At 35.8% G+C, this 21,070-nt stretch overlaps 1 protein-coding gene across 1 annotated transcript in view; it reads left to right on the top strand.

Annotated features, from left to right (window-relative positions):
• syne1b (spectrin repeat containing, nuclear envelope 1b) overlaps positions 1-21,070 on the top strand; it is a 144,035-nt gene that overhangs the window by 101,062 nt on the left and 21,903 nt on the right. The window contains exons 106-128 of the mRNA XM_077238824.1: positions 664-783; positions 962-1,162; positions 1,255-1,428; positions 2,079-2,210; positions 2,375-2,571; positions 2,662-2,794; positions 3,450-3,632; positions 3,782-3,931; positions 4,125-4,301; positions 5,605-5,760; positions 5,873-6,028; positions 6,166-6,336; positions 6,426-6,559; positions 7,257-7,461; positions 12,593-12,775; positions 12,871-13,017; positions 13,773-13,927; positions 17,269-17,416; positions 17,525-17,619; positions 17,702-17,936; positions 19,456-19,650; positions 20,572-20,697; positions 20,772-20,927. Coding sequence (XP_077094939.1) covers positions 664-783; positions 962-1,162; positions 1,255-1,428; positions 2,079-2,210; positions 2,375-2,571; positions 2,662-2,794; positions 3,450-3,632; positions 3,782-3,931; positions 4,125-4,301; positions 5,605-5,760; positions 5,873-6,028; positions 6,166-6,336; positions 6,426-6,559; positions 7,257-7,461; positions 12,593-12,775; positions 12,871-13,017; positions 13,773-13,927; positions 17,269-17,416; positions 17,525-17,619; positions 17,702-17,936; positions 19,456-19,650; positions 20,572-20,697; positions 20,772-20,927 — 3,729 coding nt within the window. The remainder of the gene's footprint in view (positions 1-663; positions 784-961; positions 1,163-1,254; positions 1,429-2,078; positions 2,211-2,374; positions 2,572-2,661; positions 2,795-3,449; positions 3,633-3,781; positions 3,932-4,124; positions 4,302-5,604; positions 5,761-5,872; positions 6,029-6,165; positions 6,337-6,425; positions 6,560-7,256; positions 7,462-12,592; positions 12,776-12,870; positions 13,018-13,772; positions 13,928-17,268; positions 17,417-17,524; positions 17,620-17,701; positions 17,937-19,455; positions 19,651-20,571; positions 20,698-20,771; positions 20,928-21,070) is intronic.

Here is a 21,070-nt window from a genome sequence, read left to right as displayed (position 1 = left end):
TTATTTATTAATGCATTGGATTAACAGTGATTTTAGTTGTATATCAGTGTCATTTTAGTAATTTATGTTATTCATATACCATTATAGTATTCATTAATATTGAATTAGCTTTCATTTTTATTTTTTCAATTTTATTTTGATGTTAGTTTAAGTTATGGTCATTTTGTAAAGTGCTGTTGTCAATTTTAGTTGTTTAAAAAAAAATAATAATTGTGTTTAGCTTGAATTTATTTTAATTTCAGTTTTATTTAATTTTTTCAGTTTTAGTCATTTACTTTTGAAGTAATTTTATTACCTCAAATTAAAGGCAGAGTTCACCCAAATTTTTTTTTAATTCTGTCATCATTTACTCACCCTCAAGTTGTTCCAAACCTGCATGAATTTCTTTCTTCTGCTGAACACAAAAGATATTTTGAAAAAAAGTTGATGGACCCCATTGACTTCCATAGTAATTTTTGAGTAAATGATGACACAATTTTCATTTTTGGGTGAACGAGCCCTTTAAGCTAAGTTTTTTATACATTTTTTATATTTTATTTTAGCTTTATTTCAATTTACAAAAATGATTGGTAATAGTTTGTTTTAGTTAACAATAACAACAAAAATAGCACAATTATTGCTGTGAACTCATGTGTCATCGCTGTGTCATTTTTGTTCTGACAGACTATTGCGGAGGTAGAAGAGACGCTGAAAGACTTTGAGCACAGAATAACAGAGCTGAAAGCCAGAGGGGCGGAGCTACACCCTGACCAGTTCTCCACCAATGAGCTGCTGAAGCTACAGGTACACGACCAATCATTGGCATCAACATGGGCAAAAATATACACTTTTATTCTTACATTCACTTTTGTGCACTATATTATTATAAAAAAGAGAAGCAGACAATATAGTCCTAAAATATAATAGTTAAGACCTGAAATACCTGGGCCTTCTCAAAGTTGTCCATGTGTGTGCTGGACAGGATGCTTATGAGGAGCTGGTGATGACGGTGGGCTCTCGACGGAGCGGGCTGAATCAGAATATGGCACTGAAGAATCAGTATGAACGAGTTCTGCAAGATCTTATTGATCTGGTTGACACGGCCCAGGATAAGATGACCGCTGACCAGAAGATGATTGCCAGCTCAGTAGAGGACGTGCACAGCCTTCTAGACAAACACAAGGTACACCAAACTCCTAAACACATCTTGTGTGTGTGTGAAAAATATGTATATAACCTTACTTCATCATGTGTCCCTAAATGCTTAATTTACAGGAATTTTTCCAAGGCTTGGAGTGGCACATGGTCCTCACTGAGACATTCTACAAGAAAATTAGTGCCTTTGTTTTGCCACGTGAGCGTCAGACTCTGGAGGAGACGCTAGCTCGCGCTCAGGATGTGCTCAAGCAAGCGCACAAAAAAGGAGTTGAGCTGGAGTGCATCTCAGAGGTAACATGATTTCTATTCGGTATATATATATACACAAACTGTTGTTCAGAAGTTTGGGGTTTCAGTAACATTTACAGACATTTATAATGTTACAAAAGATTTATATTTAAAATAAATGTTCTATTCACCCAAAAATGTTGCATAGTTTCCAGAAAAAATATGAAGCAGCACAACTGTTTTGAACATTTACTTTGAATGTTTATTGAGCAGCAAATCAGCATATTAGAAAGATTTCTGCCGGATCATGTGACACTGAAAATACAGATGCTGAAAATTCAGCCTTGCCTTCACTGGAATATGCATTTTTAATATATATAAAATTTTAATTGTAATCATATTTTACAGTATTACAGTTTTAACTGTTTAGATGAGCATACAAGACTTCTTTCAAAAACATAAAAAAATCTTACCATCCACAAACTTTTGTATTTGTGTGTGTGTGTGTGTGTGTGTGTGTATATATTATAATATATAACAATATATTATATGTGTATAACAATATATTATATATATATATATATATATATGTATGTATGCGGCTTCGGGCACATCCCAAATATTTATAAATATATGCATAGTAGCATTTATATTTTGAAGTATGCAGCTGTTTCCTCTGTACTTATCTGTTTGTATGTTTGTGACTTTATCAGACATGGAGTCGTCTAGTTTTGGACTATCAGACCCTGCACCGTTTGCTAGAGGCTGTGGAGGGCAGTCTGCCGAGGGTCGGCCTGGTGGAGGAGACAGATGAGAGACTGAAGGAAAGAATAGAGCTCTATCAGGTACATAATAAAAGTAACAAATCTTCAGGCATTTTAAAATGAGATATCTGGAGTAACTTGCCAACATGGGTATGATTAGTGTATAAGGATAGATAATCTAATAATACCAGACTAACTGTATGCGATCAACTTTCCAAATTGACCTTCCACGATCTTCACCTAAGGGCCTGAAGGCGAGTCTGATGGAGAACCAAAATAAGCTGCATCAGGTGCTGGAGGAAGGGAAGCTTCTTCTGTCAGATGTGAGCTGCTCCAGCCTGGAGAACCAGCTCACTCTTTTGGGCGAGCACTGGCTCAACAACTCCACCAAGATTAACAAAGAGCTACACAATCTGGACTCCATCCTAAAGCACTCAACCAGGTCAAGAGCTAAGTTTTAGACTGAAATTCATTGTTTTATTGATTTTATTCTATAATCTTCATGGTGATGTGTGCTGGTTATTTGTCACAGGTATAAGCATGAGTTTGTTGAATTGAGTCGCTGGCTACAGGAAGCTCTGGAACGCTTGGCGTTCTGGAACACACAGACTGTTGCTGGTCCTCAGGAGCTGGAGACTGTTAAAGACCAGCTATCGGCTTTTCTGGTTAGTTAGGCTTTCTTAATGTTAATAAATCACAAATATTGGATGTTTTTGGGATGTTGATGCATTTGGTAAACCAATTTCACCAGAACAACCATATTAGCACACGCATTGGTGAACAGAATGCTAAAAATATTGACTAACGGAATGCTGCTGCGGATTTATTTTATTTTTTATTTAGTTTTGTTTTTAATTTGTATTTTATTTTATTTATTTATTTATTTATATATATATATATATATATATATATATATATATTATTTGTATTTTTTTATTTTATCACTTGTCCTGTGTACGGTTTCTGGGGATCCTGGACCCTATTTATTTATTTGTTCATTTATTCATTTTTTTTCCATCCAACCACCAATCTATCCATTTATTAATGTATTCATTGTTCACACCGCTTGTTCTGTTGGTACCTAACCTAACATCACAGGCCATATTTATAATAATATTATATTATTATTTTTTATTATATAATAATATTCCCAATTTAATGTTTTTGCCAATGATAAAATAGTTTCAATAGAAGCTTTAATTAATAATTATTTATAATTAAATATTTATTATTTGTGTAATTATTTAAATTCTTGCATCTCCATTATGGAAGTAATTCTGAAAACCACAACATACATGTGTTGTCTTCTCTTCTGTTCAGGAGTTCAGTAAAGAGGTGGAGACTCGCTCCAGTCTAAAGGCCTCAGTGCTGAACGAGGGAAACCAGCTGCTCAGACTGAAGAAGATGGACACCGTGTCTCTGCGGTCTGAACTCACCCGTCTGGACTCTCAGTGGTCTGAACTTCTCACCCGCATTCCCATTGTTCAAGAGAAGCTCCACCAGGTACAGACCAGCACTTCTGCGTTTGCCGCTTCCTAAACAGGCTAATCTGCTCCAACAAATAGGATTAGTTTCATTTATGAGGTTCCTAGTACCTGCCTGATCTTTCTTAGTCTATTGTCTTATAAAGTTATGTTCTTGATTTGTTTTAGTCTCAGATGGATAAGCTGGCATCCTGTCATGCTATCACTGAGCTTGTGAACTGGATTTCATTGATGGAGAGAGTGATAGAAGAGGATGAGGAAAATCTCAAAGGGGCTGTTGGGTCAAAGGTCATCCAGGAGTACCTGCAGCGATACAAGGTGACAAATCATTTTTCAGTTTTACCCTTGTTAGATTCATCAAATGTGAAGTGATGTGTTCCATACTCGGAATTTGTGCTTTGCATTAGACCAGATTTTATGACTATAGTCAGAAGACTAATTACAAATGACTAGCCTAATTTGTGTGGAGTGTATGTTTTTACATACTGTTGTTTTTCTGTTCTTCTTGTAGGGCTTCAGAGTGGACGTCAACTGCAAACAGCTCACTGTGGACTTTGTGAATCAGTCAGTGCTCCAGATCAGCGGTGCAGATGTGGAGAGCAAACGCAGCGATAAGACTGATTTCGCTGAGAAACTGGGCGCCATGAACTGCCACTGGCAGATACTGCAGACACACATCACAGAGAGAGTGAGACTCCAGATTATACTTCTACACACTTCTCAAACAGACTTTTTCTAGATCATTTCATTCTGAAATTTTTACAAATGGTTTGTATAGTTTTAAGAAAATTAAAATTCAAAATTTTAAATTTCGCATTGCTTTACACTGATTAAATGTTTGCCATTCAGAATCACCCATAAAAAGAGTTTCTAGCTGTATCACAGCACAGGAATGATTAAAAATGGCATTACCATTTTTATGTGCCATGATATTTAAACTACATGTTACTACGAGATACTTTGAAATGTATAACCAAAAAAAATGAATGGCTATATGATGGTACACATCCATATAATGTATTAAAATCAATACTAATTGAGCAGTGGTTCTCAACCTTTTTGATTTGAAGGCTCCTCCAACACAATATTCAAATGCTACCTACATAATATTGTTGACAGAATTAATAATAGGTAGGTAGATAAATTAATAAGTAATACGTAAATAGGAAAGTTGATAGGTAAATAATTGACCTATCAACACTCCCATACCAACTCTCTGTCAGGTTAATACAGTGTATACATATTAAAATCATTTTTTGATTGTATCGTGGAATCACAAAATGAATTGTGGTTAATACAGTATATATATATATTTTCACCCTCAATAGCTATTATTTTTTATTAAAGAACATACAGTTCTTGAAATTTATGGAATCGCAAAATGAATTGTTGTTAATAGTGTGTGTGTGTGTGTGTATATATATATATATATATATATATATATATATATGTGTGTGTGTGTGTGTGTGTGTGTGTGTGTGTGTGTATAATACATGATTAATACATTATATAACTTAATTAAAATGCTAAAAAATCAAGATGTAAACTAAAATAATATTTTTTCACCACTCAATTACTATTGCTTCTATTGAAGAACTGTATGTTCTTCAATAAAAACAATAGTTATTGAGGGGTGACAAAATATGATTTGTTTTTTAGCATTTTAATTAATTTATTAATAAGACATTATTATTTCGTTAGTTATTATATTAATATGAATTATGAATTATATAATAATGGTATTTAGTATTTTAATACATGATTAGAGTAATTATATAAATAATAGTATACATCATTTTGTATACATCATAGTATACATCAAGTCATCTTGGTTGAGAACCGTGGTATAAAAGTGGCACTTTTTTGCATACTAAATTGTGATTATATACTGAATTATAATTGACTGTTTTAGTTACTGTTTGGTATATGATAGTTATTCTGTAAAATAGCATGAATGTGTCATTTGTTACATTTAATCTTTGCTGTTTCAGATGCAATATCTGGAAGGCTTGTTGGCATCCTGGGTTGAATATGAGGGTAAAGTTCAGGGTCTTCAGGCGTGGCTGAACGCTCAGGAGGACCGACTCAAGAGAAAACACAGGATTGAGAATTTATCCTCCGTACAGAACGCACTCAAAGACTGTCAGGTTTGTCTGTTTGACCAGACACAGTCTTATTTTATTCAACATGACCTCTGTGAGGTGGCTTTCCCCACCACCGTAAAACAGATTGTTTGCTGTTTTATCTTATATGTAACAGGAGATGGAGGAGATGGTGAAAGAGAAGGAGAGAGAGCTGGAGAGAGTGGAGGAACAAGCCTGTGCTCTTGTCCAAAACAAGACAGATGAGGCTTGTGCTGTTGTCATGGAGTCTCTACAAGCCTTGAATAACACATGGGCCAATCTGGACCACCTGGTATTACTATTTATTTCATTTGTATTTCATTTTAATTAGACCATAATTGAATGCTGCGTTAGAGTTTGGTTAGAATAAAGTAAATTAAGGTTTTGAACAGAACTTTATTGATTTATTTATGTTTTTGTTTGTCTCAGATCGGGCAGCTCAAGATCAGCCTGAAGTCGTTCCAGGACAAGTGGAGTCAGTACAAACAAGCGTCTGAAGAGATCAACGGCTACCTGACGGAGGGACGCTACTCCGTGTCCCGCTACCGTCTGCTCACGGGATCTCTGGAGGCTTCACGGCTGCAGGTGGACAGTTTACAGGTAAATCAAGTTCCTGTTCGTCTGTTACTCTGCAAGTTATGAATCTGAAGGGGAAAAATGACTCCTATTCTTTCTTCTGTCATCTTTAGAACCTGCAGGAGGAGCTTGAGAAACAAGAGAGCAGCCTGAGAAAGTTTGGATCAGTTACACATCAGCTTCTGGAGGAGTGTCACCCGTCTGTGTCTGACACTCTCAATAACACACTAAAAGACATCAACGCCAGGTGCATGTGGTGCTAAATTTGATGCTTCATCAGTGTTTTTTTATTTTTATTATTTCATTCTTTTCTATCAGTGCAATAACTTCAATAATAATTTATTCAATAATAAATAACAATAATCTATCTCTCCCTCATATATACTAGTCAAAAGTTTAAAATATATATTTTTTGTACGTTTCGTCTCATCAGCTTACCAAGGCTGAATTTATTTGAACTAAAATACAGTATAAACAGTAATACTGTGAAATAGTTTTACAGTTTAAAATAACTCTTTTCTATTTTGATATATTTAAAAATGTAAATTATTCCTGTGATAGCAAAGCTGAATTTTCAGCATCATTACTCCAGGCTTCAGTGTCACATGATCCTTCAGAAATCATTCTAATATGCTGATTTGCCTCTCAAGAAACATTTCTGATTATTAATATTCTTTGATTAATAGAAAGATCATAAGAACAGCATTCCTTTGAAATAGAAATCTTTTGTTACATTATAAATGTCATTATTGTCACTTTTTATATAAAAAGTACCAAAAGGACAATTCAGTTGACAATTTTTGAACATTAATCATGGTAGTACTTTGGTATTTTTGAAAGGAAAATGTAGAAACATGTAAATAGCATGGCGTACTAATATGGTAATGTTTAAATGAAGTTAAACCTGTTATGTCAAAGTTTTCTGTGTGTTTTGTGGTATGCAGGTGGAACAGTCTACAGGAGGAGATTGTGGAGCGTCTGAAGAGCAGTAAGGGTCTCCTGCAGCTTTGGCAGAGCTATAAGGACCTTTATGGACAGAGTGATTCCAGCGTCCAGACACTCGAGGAGAGAGCAAACCAGATGCTGAAGACAGCCAGCCACAAAGACATCACTGAGGAGGAAGTGTCCACCTGGATTCAAGACTGTGCTGTGAGTGAAACTCAGATTGCCTGTCTGTGCGTGCATGAGTATGTGGTTACACTTTACAATAAGGTTGCATTTGTTAACATTAGTTAACATGAACTAAGAATGAAGAATACTTTTACATAATGTATTATTTTAGGTCAAGTTAATCTCAACATTTACTACAACATTTTTAAGATCAAGGCCTGGTTTCACAGACATGGTTTTGATTAAGCCAGGATTAGGCTTTAGTTCAACACGTCTATAAAAGTAGCTTTTATAAACTTGTCTTCGAAAAAAACTTTAAAGGTGAGCTTCTTGAGACAAAACAATAGCACTGACATATTATAAGATATGCCAGTGCAAGTTGATTTCAGTTTAAACATCTTAAACATACATTTTAGTCTGGGAGCAGGCTTAAGCCTGGTCTGTGAAACCAGGGTTATAATTGTGTCTGTTAGCTCTAAATCTACCTCTGTAGAATTCAAAAATGGTCTCTAAAGTGTGTACTAATGCACAGGGGCCGTATTCACAAAGAATTTTAAGTCTAAAAGTAGCTCCTAACTGGCGAATTTAGGAGCAACTCCTAAAAATAATGGGCATGTCACTCCTAACTTTAGGACTCCCAATTTTTTTCACTAAGAGTAATTCATGAAGCATTTTAGCCCTAAAAGTAGCACCTAAGTCTGGGACAGCTTAAAAGAAGTCGAGAGGACTCCTAACTCACTAAGACCTATTCACAAAGGATTGTAGCGCATACCACCGCCTCTCGCAGTCGTCCGGGGTCCGCGACACAAGCGGGAATGCTGCATTGATCTGCAAACAAATCCTCTCCCATGTCTCACGCTTAGTTTTACTTGATATCCCAGTGTTGAATTTCCCTTTTATTTTATTTTTTTATTTTTTTCAGCACCAACTGGGCCAGCAGCAATTCAATTCAATTCAAATTTATTTGTATAGCGCTTTTCACAATACACATTGTCTCAAAGCAGCTTTACAGAAATTGCATTTTGGAAATGTACATAGAAAATACAGTTAGTTAATCAAGTATTAATTTATGGCATAACATATCGCCGGCTTTGAGTCGTCTCTTCACAGGCGTCGAGTCGTCTCTTCACAGGCGTTGGGGCATCTGAAGTCTCCGTGAGAGGCTGGATACAAACTGGAGCTGACGAACGCTATTTACCTCGGGACTAGCGTCCCGAGATAACAGCAGAAAGGCAGATGGGAAATAATTAGCATAGCTGATGTTCATAATGTTAATGCATTCGAACTGATTCAGCAGTATCAAAGGTTAAGCATTAAGTGAATGCTTGGTTAAAGAGATGCGTCTTTAATCTAGTTTTAAACTGGGACAGCGAGTCTGAGTCTCGTACAATATCAGGAAGGCTATTCCAGAGTTTAGGAGCTAAATGCGAGAACGCCCTCCCTCCTTTAGTGGACTTAGATATCCTAGGAATGACCAGAAGCCTCGAATTTAGTGATCTTAAAGAGCACGATGGATTGTATGGCGATAGAAGGTCTGTTAAATACACAGGAGCTAAACCATTTAGGGCTTTATAGGTCAGTAGGAATACTTTGTAATTGATACGTAACTTAATAGGTAACCAGTGTAGAGATGATAAAATAGGTGTTATATGATCATATTTTCTTGATCTAGTAAGAACTCTAGCAGCTGCATTTTGCACTAACTGTAGCTTGTTGATTGAGGATGCAGGACAGCCAGCTAATAAAGCATTACTGTAATCTAGTCTCGAGGTCATGAATGCATGAACTAACTTTTCTGCATCAGAAACAGATAGCATGTTGCGTAGCTTAGCAATGTTTCTAAGGTGGAAAAAGGCTGTTCTTGTAATATATGAAATATGATTTTCGAAAGTCAAGTTGCGGTCTAGTATAACACCCAGGTCTTTTACTGTAGTGGATAAAGTAACAGGACATCCTTCTAAATTAAAGTTGTATTGTAAGGGATTTTGTGGGTAGTTTTTTGGACCAATAAGTAGTACCTCCGTTTTATCTGAATTTAATAGCAGGAAATTACACGTCATCCAGCATTTTATATCATTTAGACACTCGGTCAATTTAGATAAGTTAGTGTTTTCATCTGGTCGTGATGAGATATATAATTGAGTGTCATCAGCATAACAGTGGAAATTAATTCCATGTTTTCTTATAATATTACCAAGTGGCAGCATATATATTGAGAATAGCAGAGGGCCTAACACCGATCCTTGCGGCACTCCATAGTCTACTGACGTTATCTTTGATTTTTCCCCATTTAGACAGACAAAATGGTAACGGTCTGATAAGTAAGATCTAAACCAGCTTAATGCCTGTCCCTGAACACCAGTGTAGTTTTGTAGTCGATCCAGGAGTATTTTATGATCGATAGTGTCGAACGCAGCGCTTAGATCGAGTAGAACTAGTATTGAGATACAGCCTTGGTCAGAAGCTAAAAGTAAATCATTTGTAATTTTAACTAGCGCAGTTTCTGTGCTATGATGCGGTCTGAATCCCGACTGGAATTTTTCATAGATATCATTTTCTTGTAAGAAAGAGCACAATTGAGCGGACACAATTTTTTCTAGTATTTTAGACATAAATGGAAGATTTGAGATGGGTCTGTAATTTGCTAAGTTATTTGGATCTAATTGCGGTTTCTTAATGAGAGGTTTTATTACTGCCAGCTTGAATACTTTTGGAACATGACCTAAAGATAAAGACGAGTTAATAATATTAAGAAGAGGCTCTTCAACTACAGATAACACTTCTTTCAGTAGTTTAGTGGGTATTGGATCTAATAAACATGTTGTTGGTTTAGATGCAATGATAAGTTTATTTAGCTCTTCCTGTCCTATAGTTGTAAAGCGGTGTAGTTGTTCTAGAGGGGCCATAATTGAGGCTGAATCATAAGACATCATAGAGGATTGTATATTTACAATTGTGTTTCGGATGCTTTCTATTTTCTCATTGAAGTAATTCATAAAATCATTACTACTATATTGTAATGGAATATTTTGCTCTGGTGATGTTTGTTTATTTGTTAGTCTAGCCACGGTGTTGAATAAAAACCTTGGATTATTTTGGTTATTTTCTATTAGTTTGCGGAGATGCTCAGCCCTTGCTGCTTTTAGAGCCTTTTTATAACGTGACATACTGTCTTTCCACGCGATTCTAAAGACCTCTAAATTAGTTTGTTTCCATTTACGCTCTAAGTTACGAGTTTCTCTCTTGATTGCATGCGTAGCACTGTTGTACCATGGTACTTTAGTTTTCTCTCTAACCTTTTTTAATCTAATTGGTGCAACAATATCTAGTGTACTAGAGAACATGGTGCTCAAACTGCTAGTCATTTCCTCTAGTTCATCTGTTTGTTTGGGTGCACTGCGCAGCTGAGATAGATCAGGTAAGCTATTTGAGAATCTATCTATAGTGGTTGGAAGGATTGTTCTGCCTGGTCTATAACGTGGCGCAACGTGACAAATTTCAGCAGTACGTATTATACAAGTTACCATGTAATGATCAGTGAGATCATCACTTTGCGGTATAATATTTATATCAGTTGGATTGGTTCCATATGATATAATTAAATCTAGTGTATGATTTAGACGATGAGTGGGACCACTGACGTTTTGCGTGACCCCAAAGGAGTTTAATAAATCTGTAAACGCAGTCCCTAACGCATCATTTGTATTATCTACGTGTATGTTAAAGTCTCCAACAATTATTGCTTTATCGACATTGACCAATAGATCTGAGAGAAAGTATGCAAACTCTTTTAGGAAATCAGCATAGGGCCCTGGAGGTCTATATAGGGTAGCCAAGGCTAGAGATAATATGGATTTGTTTCTTGCATCTAAGAGCGTAACATTTAGCACAAGTACTTCAAACGAATTAAACCTGTGACCTGTTTTCTGAGTAACATTAAGAATATCTCTATAGATTGTTGCAACACCGCCGCCACGACCGATCAGACGGGGCTCATGCTTATAACAGTATCCTGGTGGAGTAGACTCATTTAGACCGAAATAATCATTTGGTTTAAGCCAGGTTTCCGTAAGGCAAAGTACATCGAAACTATTATCTGTGACCATTTCATTTACAATAACCGCCTTAGGTGTGAGCGATCTAATGTTTAGAAGACCTAGCTTTAGAAATTGTTTTTGTTCACTGATATTTAGATTTTCTGGTTTAATTACAATAAGAAGCAGTAACTGATCCTGCGTCCAGTTGGGCTTTCTTTTCCGTTTTGGCGAGTTCATAATCCACCGTCATTCAACTATTACATTACTTCAATAGGAGCAACATTTCCCTGCTTTAAGTAGTCTATTTAGGCTATGGAAGCTTGTTTCCGCCACAGAATGAAAAATAAAAAAGGTAATTGCGACTTTTTATCTCACAATTGCGACTTTATTTCTCACAATACTGACTTCATATCTCGCAATTGCGAGATAAAAAGTCGCAATTTTTTTTGTTTTTTTTTGTTCAGTGTCGGAAACAAGCTTCCATACTAATAGGATGTCAATTAACCAAGCAAGTGTTAATGCAAGTGTTGTTTTTCATTATTAGGCAAGTGGCAGTTTCATTAGGGTATTAGGCTACCTTAATTTAATTGAATTGAATTCACCACTTTTCTCTCTCTCTCTGCCTTTTTAGAATGACACTTCACTGGGGCCTGCACAAACATGTCATTATATATGCATTTCGATGACATTACTATTATTATTTTGTGTAGGACACAGACATATTTAGATGTCGTAATTCCATGATTTGTTGCGTCTGTGTTATGTTCCGCATGATGGCCCTGTGATCTAACAACCAATCACCGTCATCATTGCAAGGAAACTCGTGCATGAGAATTGACGTCATCCATAGCAACGAAGACTCACTCTTAGTTTAGGAGTTGTCATTTTTCCTTACCAAGAGTAGGTCTGAAAGGCGTTGTGAATAACTTTTAAGAGAAAACTCCTAACTAAAATTTTTTAGTGTGATTTAGGAGTACTCCTAGTGGTAAAATAAAATTCTTTGTGAATACGGCCCCTGATCTAGTGCACTAATCATGAATTCTGAACAGCAACTACTCCTGTAAAGTTTTTTGTTTAATATTCACCCTGATTAATTAAGATTGTAGAATCATTTTCCTCTATTGTTCCCTCAGGAGCTGTTGCGCTCTCAGGCTCCCATCCAGGCGTCTCTGCAGGTTTTATTAGAGCTGGGAGAACAGCTCAAACAGCAGGTGGACACATCGGCTGTGGCCTCCATCCAGTCTGACCACCTGTCTCTCACCCAACGCCTCAGTGCCGTGGAGCAGAGCCTGAGCAGACAGCAGGTGGCGCTGCAGGTGAGTGGAGAGGATCAAATACCAGAGTGCTTCAGTGCCATATGAGAGTGTTTTAGTGTCCGGTACTGAGGGTTTTTGTTGTTTTTTCTCCCCAGGCTGGAGTTCGGGACTATGAGACGTTTAACGAACAGCTGGACTCTCTGTCCCGCTGGATCGTGGAAGGTGAGGAGATTTTGAAAGGCCAGGATCCCAACGGTTCCTCTGACTTGTCACTTATCTGGAACCGGATGGAGGAACTCAAGGTATCTCATAAATTATGCTAATACTGTATGTCGAGATCAGGGTAGAGTGTTGTGATTGTTAATTAAAACTATTAAAATCATTTTTGTTAATCTGAAATAAAATATAAATTCAATGAAAAATGTAAATAGCTGGTAACTAAATAAAATAAAACAAGTTGAAGTACTAAAATTAATAAAACTGAAATAAAAATAAAGCTAAACAAATATTAAATAATTAAAAGGACTGAAGCTAATAAAAATACTAAAATGTAAAATAAAATAAAAGCTAAATTAAAATATCAATAAATACTATAGTAGTATATAAATAATACTAAAATAACCCAGGGTCAGGGTGGTCCAAGACAAAATATTGGATGAAATTGACTCTATTTGTTGTTATGTTAAAGACCTTTTGATCTAAATGCTTAAATACTCCATATTCTACATTTGTTACTAATTATAATACTTCCATTTGTGTTGCATTTTATAGTTTAGACTTTACTGTTATTCTAAAATGTTGAAAATAGTAATAATAAGAAATGTGTATGTCCACACTTTTTACTTTATAATAACATAAATATATAGTGTACATAATAATTGATTTATAGCAAATGAGATGCACAAAGAAATTGAATGAAAGTTTTACACAATATTTCTTCAAAAAATACCCTTAAAATAACAGAAAATCAGAAAATGGAAAGTGTGCAATCTCTTAAATTGACCTGGCCAATACATTGATTGACCACCAATTTTTTTTTGCCGTGTTTTTTGTGCAGAAACAAATGCTGAAGTTCAGCAGTATGTCTCCTGATCTGGAGAGACTGAGTGAACTGGGTTACAGACTCCCTCTCAACGACTCAGAGATCAAACGCATGCAGAACCTCAACAGAAGCTGGTCCACCACCTCAGCTCAGACCACTGAGAGGTTCAGGTTAGCTCCAGCTATAATAAAGAATACTTCCTTCTCATAACCCGTTCTTAACCCTCTAAATCCTGATGTATTAAATAATAGTCAGAAAAATATATATGTTTTAAATGAAATTTAAATAATTTATTGAACCTTTAGACAAGCTCTAAAATAATCATACTTGTTACATCAGGCAAAAATTATACAATTTGATGCAGTTACTGATATTTATATGACTATATTTATATGATATTGAAATTCTGATTGCTTGTAATGTAAATCAATGAGATCTGTATAACAGTATAGCAGGCTACTGAAATAAAATGCATATAAATATCAGTTCTCACTATATCTCCCAATAATGTTTAAGAAAGATAATATTTAATTGTTTAGGGTTTTTTTTCTTTCTTTCTTTCTTTTGTCGCAGGTAATTTAATGCAGTTCTATGGAGCCCTGGAAGTCCCCTATAGGAGAGAAAAAAACAAGTCCCGTAAATCCGTGGCCACAGCTTTGCAATTCGTCCCCTCAGTTTATAAAGCATATTCACAGATTCTTAAATTGTTCCCTCGGTTTAATAAATCGCACCTACGGATTAATAAACCGTATCCACAATCCGTGCGCTCCGATTTGTAAATTGTACCTTTGTTTTTTCAGTCCGCACCCACAAATTCATAATCCGTACCCACGCTTTCGCAATCCGTTCCCACAATTTGTGGTTTGTCCCTCGTGCCGACTGATTCAACTATGGCTCACCAATCGGTTACATTGACTGCTTTTGCAGTAGATTTAAAAGATAATGTAGTAAAATAATAATAGACCAATAATAATAATGATCATAGGTGCCAAATTATGTTTCTGCTGGTGGGTGCCCACATTCCATACAATTAATTATACTTTGTGTTAATATTTCAAGAGTTTTGCTGTTTTTTTCTCAGTGCGAAGGTGCGCTTTATGAATTAATTTACAATAGTTTACAAAAGTTATTCATGTCTCGTGAAGAGAAACATGCGGACAGCAAATACATTTCCAATCAAACAAAAACACATATTACCGGTAGTTCCATGTTTTTCAGATTGCTAAAGCATGGGTACGGATTCTAAATTTGTGGGTATGGATTGAAAAACTGAAAAATTGTTTTTAAAGTTATATAAAAGTTGCTAAGTTGCTTAAGTCCAGTAAAAGTTTTTGAAATATTACCAACAATGTAAAAGTTATTCTTACATTTACTTCATAAAAACAGTAAATATTTCACAGCAAAAAGACCCGTTTATCATAACCTGAAAGTGGACGCTTTTACAATTATACTGAAAGACCTTTTTTTACTTTATAAAAGTATAAACTATCAATCAGACAACAAAATGCATGTAGTAGATTGTGTACAACATGGTTTGATCATGTTTAACATTTAGAGGCCTTAGAAATTTGTGTATTAAATATGATAAAGGCTTTATAGGGTTAAGTCCCCCTCTTTATATAAAGACCTTCATGGGAATATACGATATATTGTCAAGAAGAAGATAATGTCAAGTGTCTGTTGACCTTCTAAAGCAGTGTTTTTCAAACCCTGGGTCGCGACCCTCGGGTGGGTCGCGAGAATTAAAAAATGGGTCGCCAGTGATTAAAAAAAAATAAAAAAATTAATTCCTTTTTCTAATAATATTAATAATAATAGCTTTGATTAGAAGTACACTAAAAAACATTCAAATTCACGCAAAATAAATAATCCACATGTCACCTGACCAAAATGAAGACGAAACAACGAAACAAACTGAATGCTTCTCCTGACATGCGTGTTGCCCTCTCGTCCTGTGAACAGGCTTGGGACCAGAAGCAGAATAAGCAGGCCCACCCTTCTCATTAATGTATATACACAAAACACGCACTAGTTCGCTCCATCCGCAACACACACACGTTCGCTCCATCGGCAGCAACACACAAATTATAAATATGTTTGCTTTTAAACTGTGTGTGATTTTGGTTGGGTGACAGTTGTAGGTTTAGTTTGACAAGAGTTTACAGTTTGACAAAAGCACAATGTTGTGTTTAAAATAATAAAAAAGTCTATCTAATATAAAAATCACACTGCTCTGTTTAAATAGCAGTAGTAGGCTACAATTCGTACCATTCAGCGTAAGCACCGTTCAACTGTGATGTTTCCATGCACATTTTTGCGCATGTGAAAAGGATAATTTTTTCCTGTCGATATTGCAACGTGAGTGAAGTTGCTACAATGCCAGTGCTCGAAGTGGGGCGGTACACGGTACGCAGTACCAGCACTTCTACATTTTACTCTTAAGCGTACCTGCACTTTTTCTTGCGTACCGCTACTTCTCGCAGTAGCCGGTACTCGACCACTGACAGAAAAAGCGCCAGTGTCACGCCCGTTGATATACTTTGTTTGCAGTGCGTATGCAGTGCGTATATTTTTCAGCACCCATGTTCACACGTTCGAGCTTTCACACTGCACGCGCATAAGTCCGTCCATGCGCTCCTGGTGCTGTGCGTATACAGCAGTGCAGTGATCGTTCCGAGTCAATTTTTGCTGTGCTGCATGCGCTGAATTAAAGTGACAGCTCATGGTTCGTGGTCAAAACACAGATTGACATGAAAATATAATAATCTCACCATAAATGCATTTAATTAAATAAAATGAAGTAATCTAAATGTATTTTTTGACTTGCAGACTTGGAGGAGTTCCGTTTTCGCACGCACGTACACACACGCACGACTTGTTTTAATACATTTATGTTGTTAATAAATAACAATAAGTTTTGTTATAAGTTTTGTTTTTCACTGTAGAAATCTCAAATGTCATGATTTGCCAATGCAAGAGAGTACCGGCACCTTTCTTTCCCCACTTCAAGCACTGTACAAAGCCTATAATAAAGAATAGTTTACCATCAAATACATCGCGATTCGCGAATGTTGAAACATTTTGATTCTAATGAGAGAGTTACGTGAGCATAATGCCCCTTACTTTTACTTTCGCTTTAAAATTATTTCGTTTTGGCTTGTTTATAGTTATTTTTTTAAATTCTTGTTCTGTTCTGAATATTACATTTAAAGAGTTTGTTGTGGAATATGTTTTGTGTATTTTTTAAGCATGCAGCAAACGATAGGCTATTATTTGGTTAAAATTCCTGTATGTAGGCCTATAGCTTGATCAAATTAGTTCAGAATCAACTTTGCGTTGCAATCGCATCAAGGATCAGCAAGTGCACGTGCATCATCAAAAGTGGTTAAAAAAAGTGCTGAGCTGATTTTTTTCTGTGTACAAGCCTACGGGTCGCGTCAAAAAAAAAAAAAGGGTCCCTCTTGAAAAAGTTTGAAACCACTGTTCTAAAGTATGTAAATTCTCTTCTCAGTAAACTTCAGGCCCTCATACTACAACAGCAGACATTTCTGGAGAAGTGTGAGACGTGGATGGAGTTCCTGGAGCAGACGGAGGAGAAACTTACCGTGGAGATTTCTGGAAACTTCCAGAGCCTGATGGAGCAACAGAGAGCTCATGAGGTGAGCTGTGAACGGAGACATACAAAAGCAATTTAGTTGTTTCAAATCTTGTCTAGATACTAATAAAAGACCAATATGAATAAATAAAGCTGTGTTTGTTTGTTCTAGCTGTTTCAGGCAGAGATGTTCAGCAGACAGCAGATCCTCCACTCCATCATCAGCGATGGACAGCGAATGCTGGAGCAGGGACAGGTGGACGACAGGTGAAGAACATCATCATCCGAAATGTGCTTATGCAAGATATCAGCATACTTCATTTGAAACTCACAGTGAGCATATTTTCAGAGATGAGTTCAAGCTGAAGCTGGCTCTGCTCAGTAACCAGTGGCAGGGGGTGGTGAGACGCGCACAGCAGCGACGGGGCATCATAGACAGTCTCCTGCGTCAGTGGCAGCGCTACAGGGAGATGGGGGAGAAGCTTCGGAAGTGGTTGGTGGAAGTGTCCCATCAGGCCGTGACCTTGAAGGCGGGCGCACCTGTCCCACTACAGCAGGCACGAGCCATGCTGGACGCAGTTCAGGTAAATATCCTTTGACCTCTGAGAACCTCATAAGTCTCCTACACACCACACAACTAACACTTTTTTATAAGAATAAATAAATAAGACGGCGCAAATTAGCCTCGTGGGCAGCGCGCCGACATATAGCGCAGTTGCGCTTCGGGTGTCCCGAGTTCGAGTCCCGGCTCGTGGACCTTTCCCGATTCTGTCCCCCTCTCTCTCTCCAACTTCGCTTCCTGACAGCATACTGTCCTATCATAATAAAACGCAAAAACGTTTTATTTTATTTTACGTAATAAAAAATTATTACAAATAATAATAAATAAATAAATAATAATAATTTTATATACTAACATATACTACTATTTTTCCTTGAAAAAAAATAATAGTGTTATTTTGCTATCATTGATATCATTAATATTTTAAATTCGTTTTTATTTTTTATAGTTTCTGTTTTCATTTTAAAGTCTTTATAGTCTTTATAGTTTTTTATTCATTTTTATTTAATTTTTATATCAAATTAAACTACATGAAAATGCTGCCTTTGCAACTACCTGATATAGATATATACTGTATATATGTATATAAATAAAATATATATAAATTACATTTTATAAATGTAACAAATTATTATTATTATTATGTGTACGCCAAATGAAGAACGTTTTATTTTAATTAATGTTTATATTATTTCAAGTAACACAATTTTTTTTTTTTAAATGGAGTTAGCCTTAGTTTTACTTAACTATAATAACCCTGCTGCCTATTTATCTTATCAATTTTATAAATGATGTTGACTTAATTGAATTACTGGTACATGAGTGCCAAAACTCATAATTTTTAAGATAAATAGGCAGCGGTATTATGGTTAACAAACTAAAACCATAAAAACATTTTCATTAATTGAAATTAAATAAAATATAAAAAACTAATCTTGTTTTATTTTAGTTAGTTGCCAAAGCAAATTTTCTCATTTTCATTTAGCTTAACTTGATGTAGAAAAATAACTAAATCTAAAGCTGAAATAAAAATTCATAAACCTATATCGACATTTTTATTTTAAAAGAGAGAAAACATGTAATAAAAATCACAAAAACACAACAAAACTACTAAAATGTTAATTAAAAATGGAAAAAAGCATTAAAATATTTTTTTAAAACTATAATAGTATCCCAATTATGCTAAAATAACGCATTAATATAATTATATGCACAAATTATCTGCGCAAACAGGCCATGTCTTCCGCACATATGTTTGTTTGATAATGAGTGCCGTGCTCCTAAATAATGAAGAGATATCTGTGGCCATTCTGTAAGCGAAATTGAATGGCTTTGAATCACTTTGCGCTTGAATTAAAAATAATCTGCAATTTATTAAAAGGGATGAATTTAGAAAGATTTTTGCGCATACAGATGTTTTTTAAATCGTTCATAGGAGCATATCAGATGTACGTACACATTTAGCATCATTATACGCATACCTTTCTGAACGAGGCCCCAGGTTCAGGTTTTGTGATGGCTGATGCTCTGTTGTTCTGCAGCTGAGAGAGAAGGTTCTGCTGAGACAGCAGGGCAGTTATATCCTGACGGTGGAGGCGGGACGACAGCTGATTCTGTCTGCTGATTCACGGGCCGAAGCGGCTCTACAGGACGAGCTTCTCAACATACAGGAGTGCTGGAGACACGCCAACATCTGCCTGGAGGAGCAAAAGAAAGAGCTGGCCGTCCTGCTCAGGGTAAAGCTCTTTATGTCACTGCAACACCTGTTGACTTTATTTCAGGTCATTATTGTCTGGATCATTTTAGTGATTTTTTTTACTTTTAAGAAGATTCTTCCAAAATTGTATTCATTTTAGTCATCCATGCTACGATCATGGAAAACCAGGGAGTTTTTTAATTGTAATTTCCAAGTCTGGAAATAAAATCCTAAAAAAGACTTTTCTATAGTACATATACTCATCCAATTATCAGTTATGTAAAATAATAATAATTTATCACAGTCATCATTTATTGTTCATAGTAACCCTGAATATTACACAATAGTGTTCCTAGAAGTTCTTGCAGTTATTTTTTTGTGTTATTGTTTGTGCCTAAGAAAATATATAGTTACTAAATAATAGAAAATAATTATAATAACTATATAAATTTAAGTAGTATAAATGATTCTGTAAATAAAAATGTGTATATAAATATCAGTTAAATTATAACAATAATAATTTATAATAACAACAATAATAATCTTAATAATAATAATAAAATATTTAAATAGTACTATATTTCACTATTATTAGTTAAATTCAATTTTTTTAGTTTATTGTAAAGATAATTGGTGTTAGATGCTGTCACACTAATTTAGTCAAATATTGCTTTATTATAGTTCCATATCATACACCCTTTAATTTTGCTCTTAAACAAATGTCACATTTATTGTTTAGTGCTGTACCAAAGACTTGAGTTTTACCGAATCATTGCATAGAATCGGCTCACAAGAATGATTTGTTTGTAAATCAGACGTCACTACATTAGTTGAGGGCGTGTTTTCAAATGAAAGTGTACTGCATGAAACTATAATTGTTCAGAATGCATTAAACTATAATAGTTCAGAATGTGATATATGTACCCAGAAAGCATTTTGACTGGATGCAAACTCTGTGTAGGATTGGGAGAGATGTGAAAAAGGTATAGGAGGATCTCTGGAGAAACTGAGAGCATTTAAACGACAGCTCTCCCAGACGCTCCCAGACCGCCACGAGGAGCTGCAGTCTGAACAACTGCGCTGCAAGGTATGCAAAGTTCACATTCATGTGGAACTGAATAACAGTGAAATGAGGGTAAATTAACTTGACATTCCTTTCAGGATCTGGAGAGCAAGTTTGACGGCTGGAAGGAGGATTTGACCCATTTGACTGTGTTGAGAGAGTCTCTGTGCAGTTACATCAGTCCAGAGGATCTGCGTGTGCTGCAGGAACGCACTGAGCTCCTGCACCGGCAGTGGGAGGAGATCTGTCACCAGGTACACAGGCCTTTAGGTGGAGCTGTTTTACTACAAATGCCCGTTATTGTTGTTGCAGATTTTCAAATCATGAAGGGCAACTCTCCTGGACGTCATAGGCATATGCCGTTTGCTGTCTGCTCCATAGGAAGCTCATTGGGTTT

The sequence above is a fragment of the Siphateles boraxobius genome, unplaced genomic scaffold (assembly GCF_051911475.1).
Source record: "Siphateles boraxobius isolate OS27281-9 unplaced genomic scaffold, OSU_SipBor_1 22, whole genome shotgun sequence".
In the NCBI taxonomy this organism is placed as follows: Eukaryota; Metazoa; Chordata; class Actinopteri; order Cypriniformes; family Leuciscidae; genus Siphateles; species Siphateles boraxobius.
This window is presented reverse-complemented; position numbering and strand designations above follow the sequence as displayed.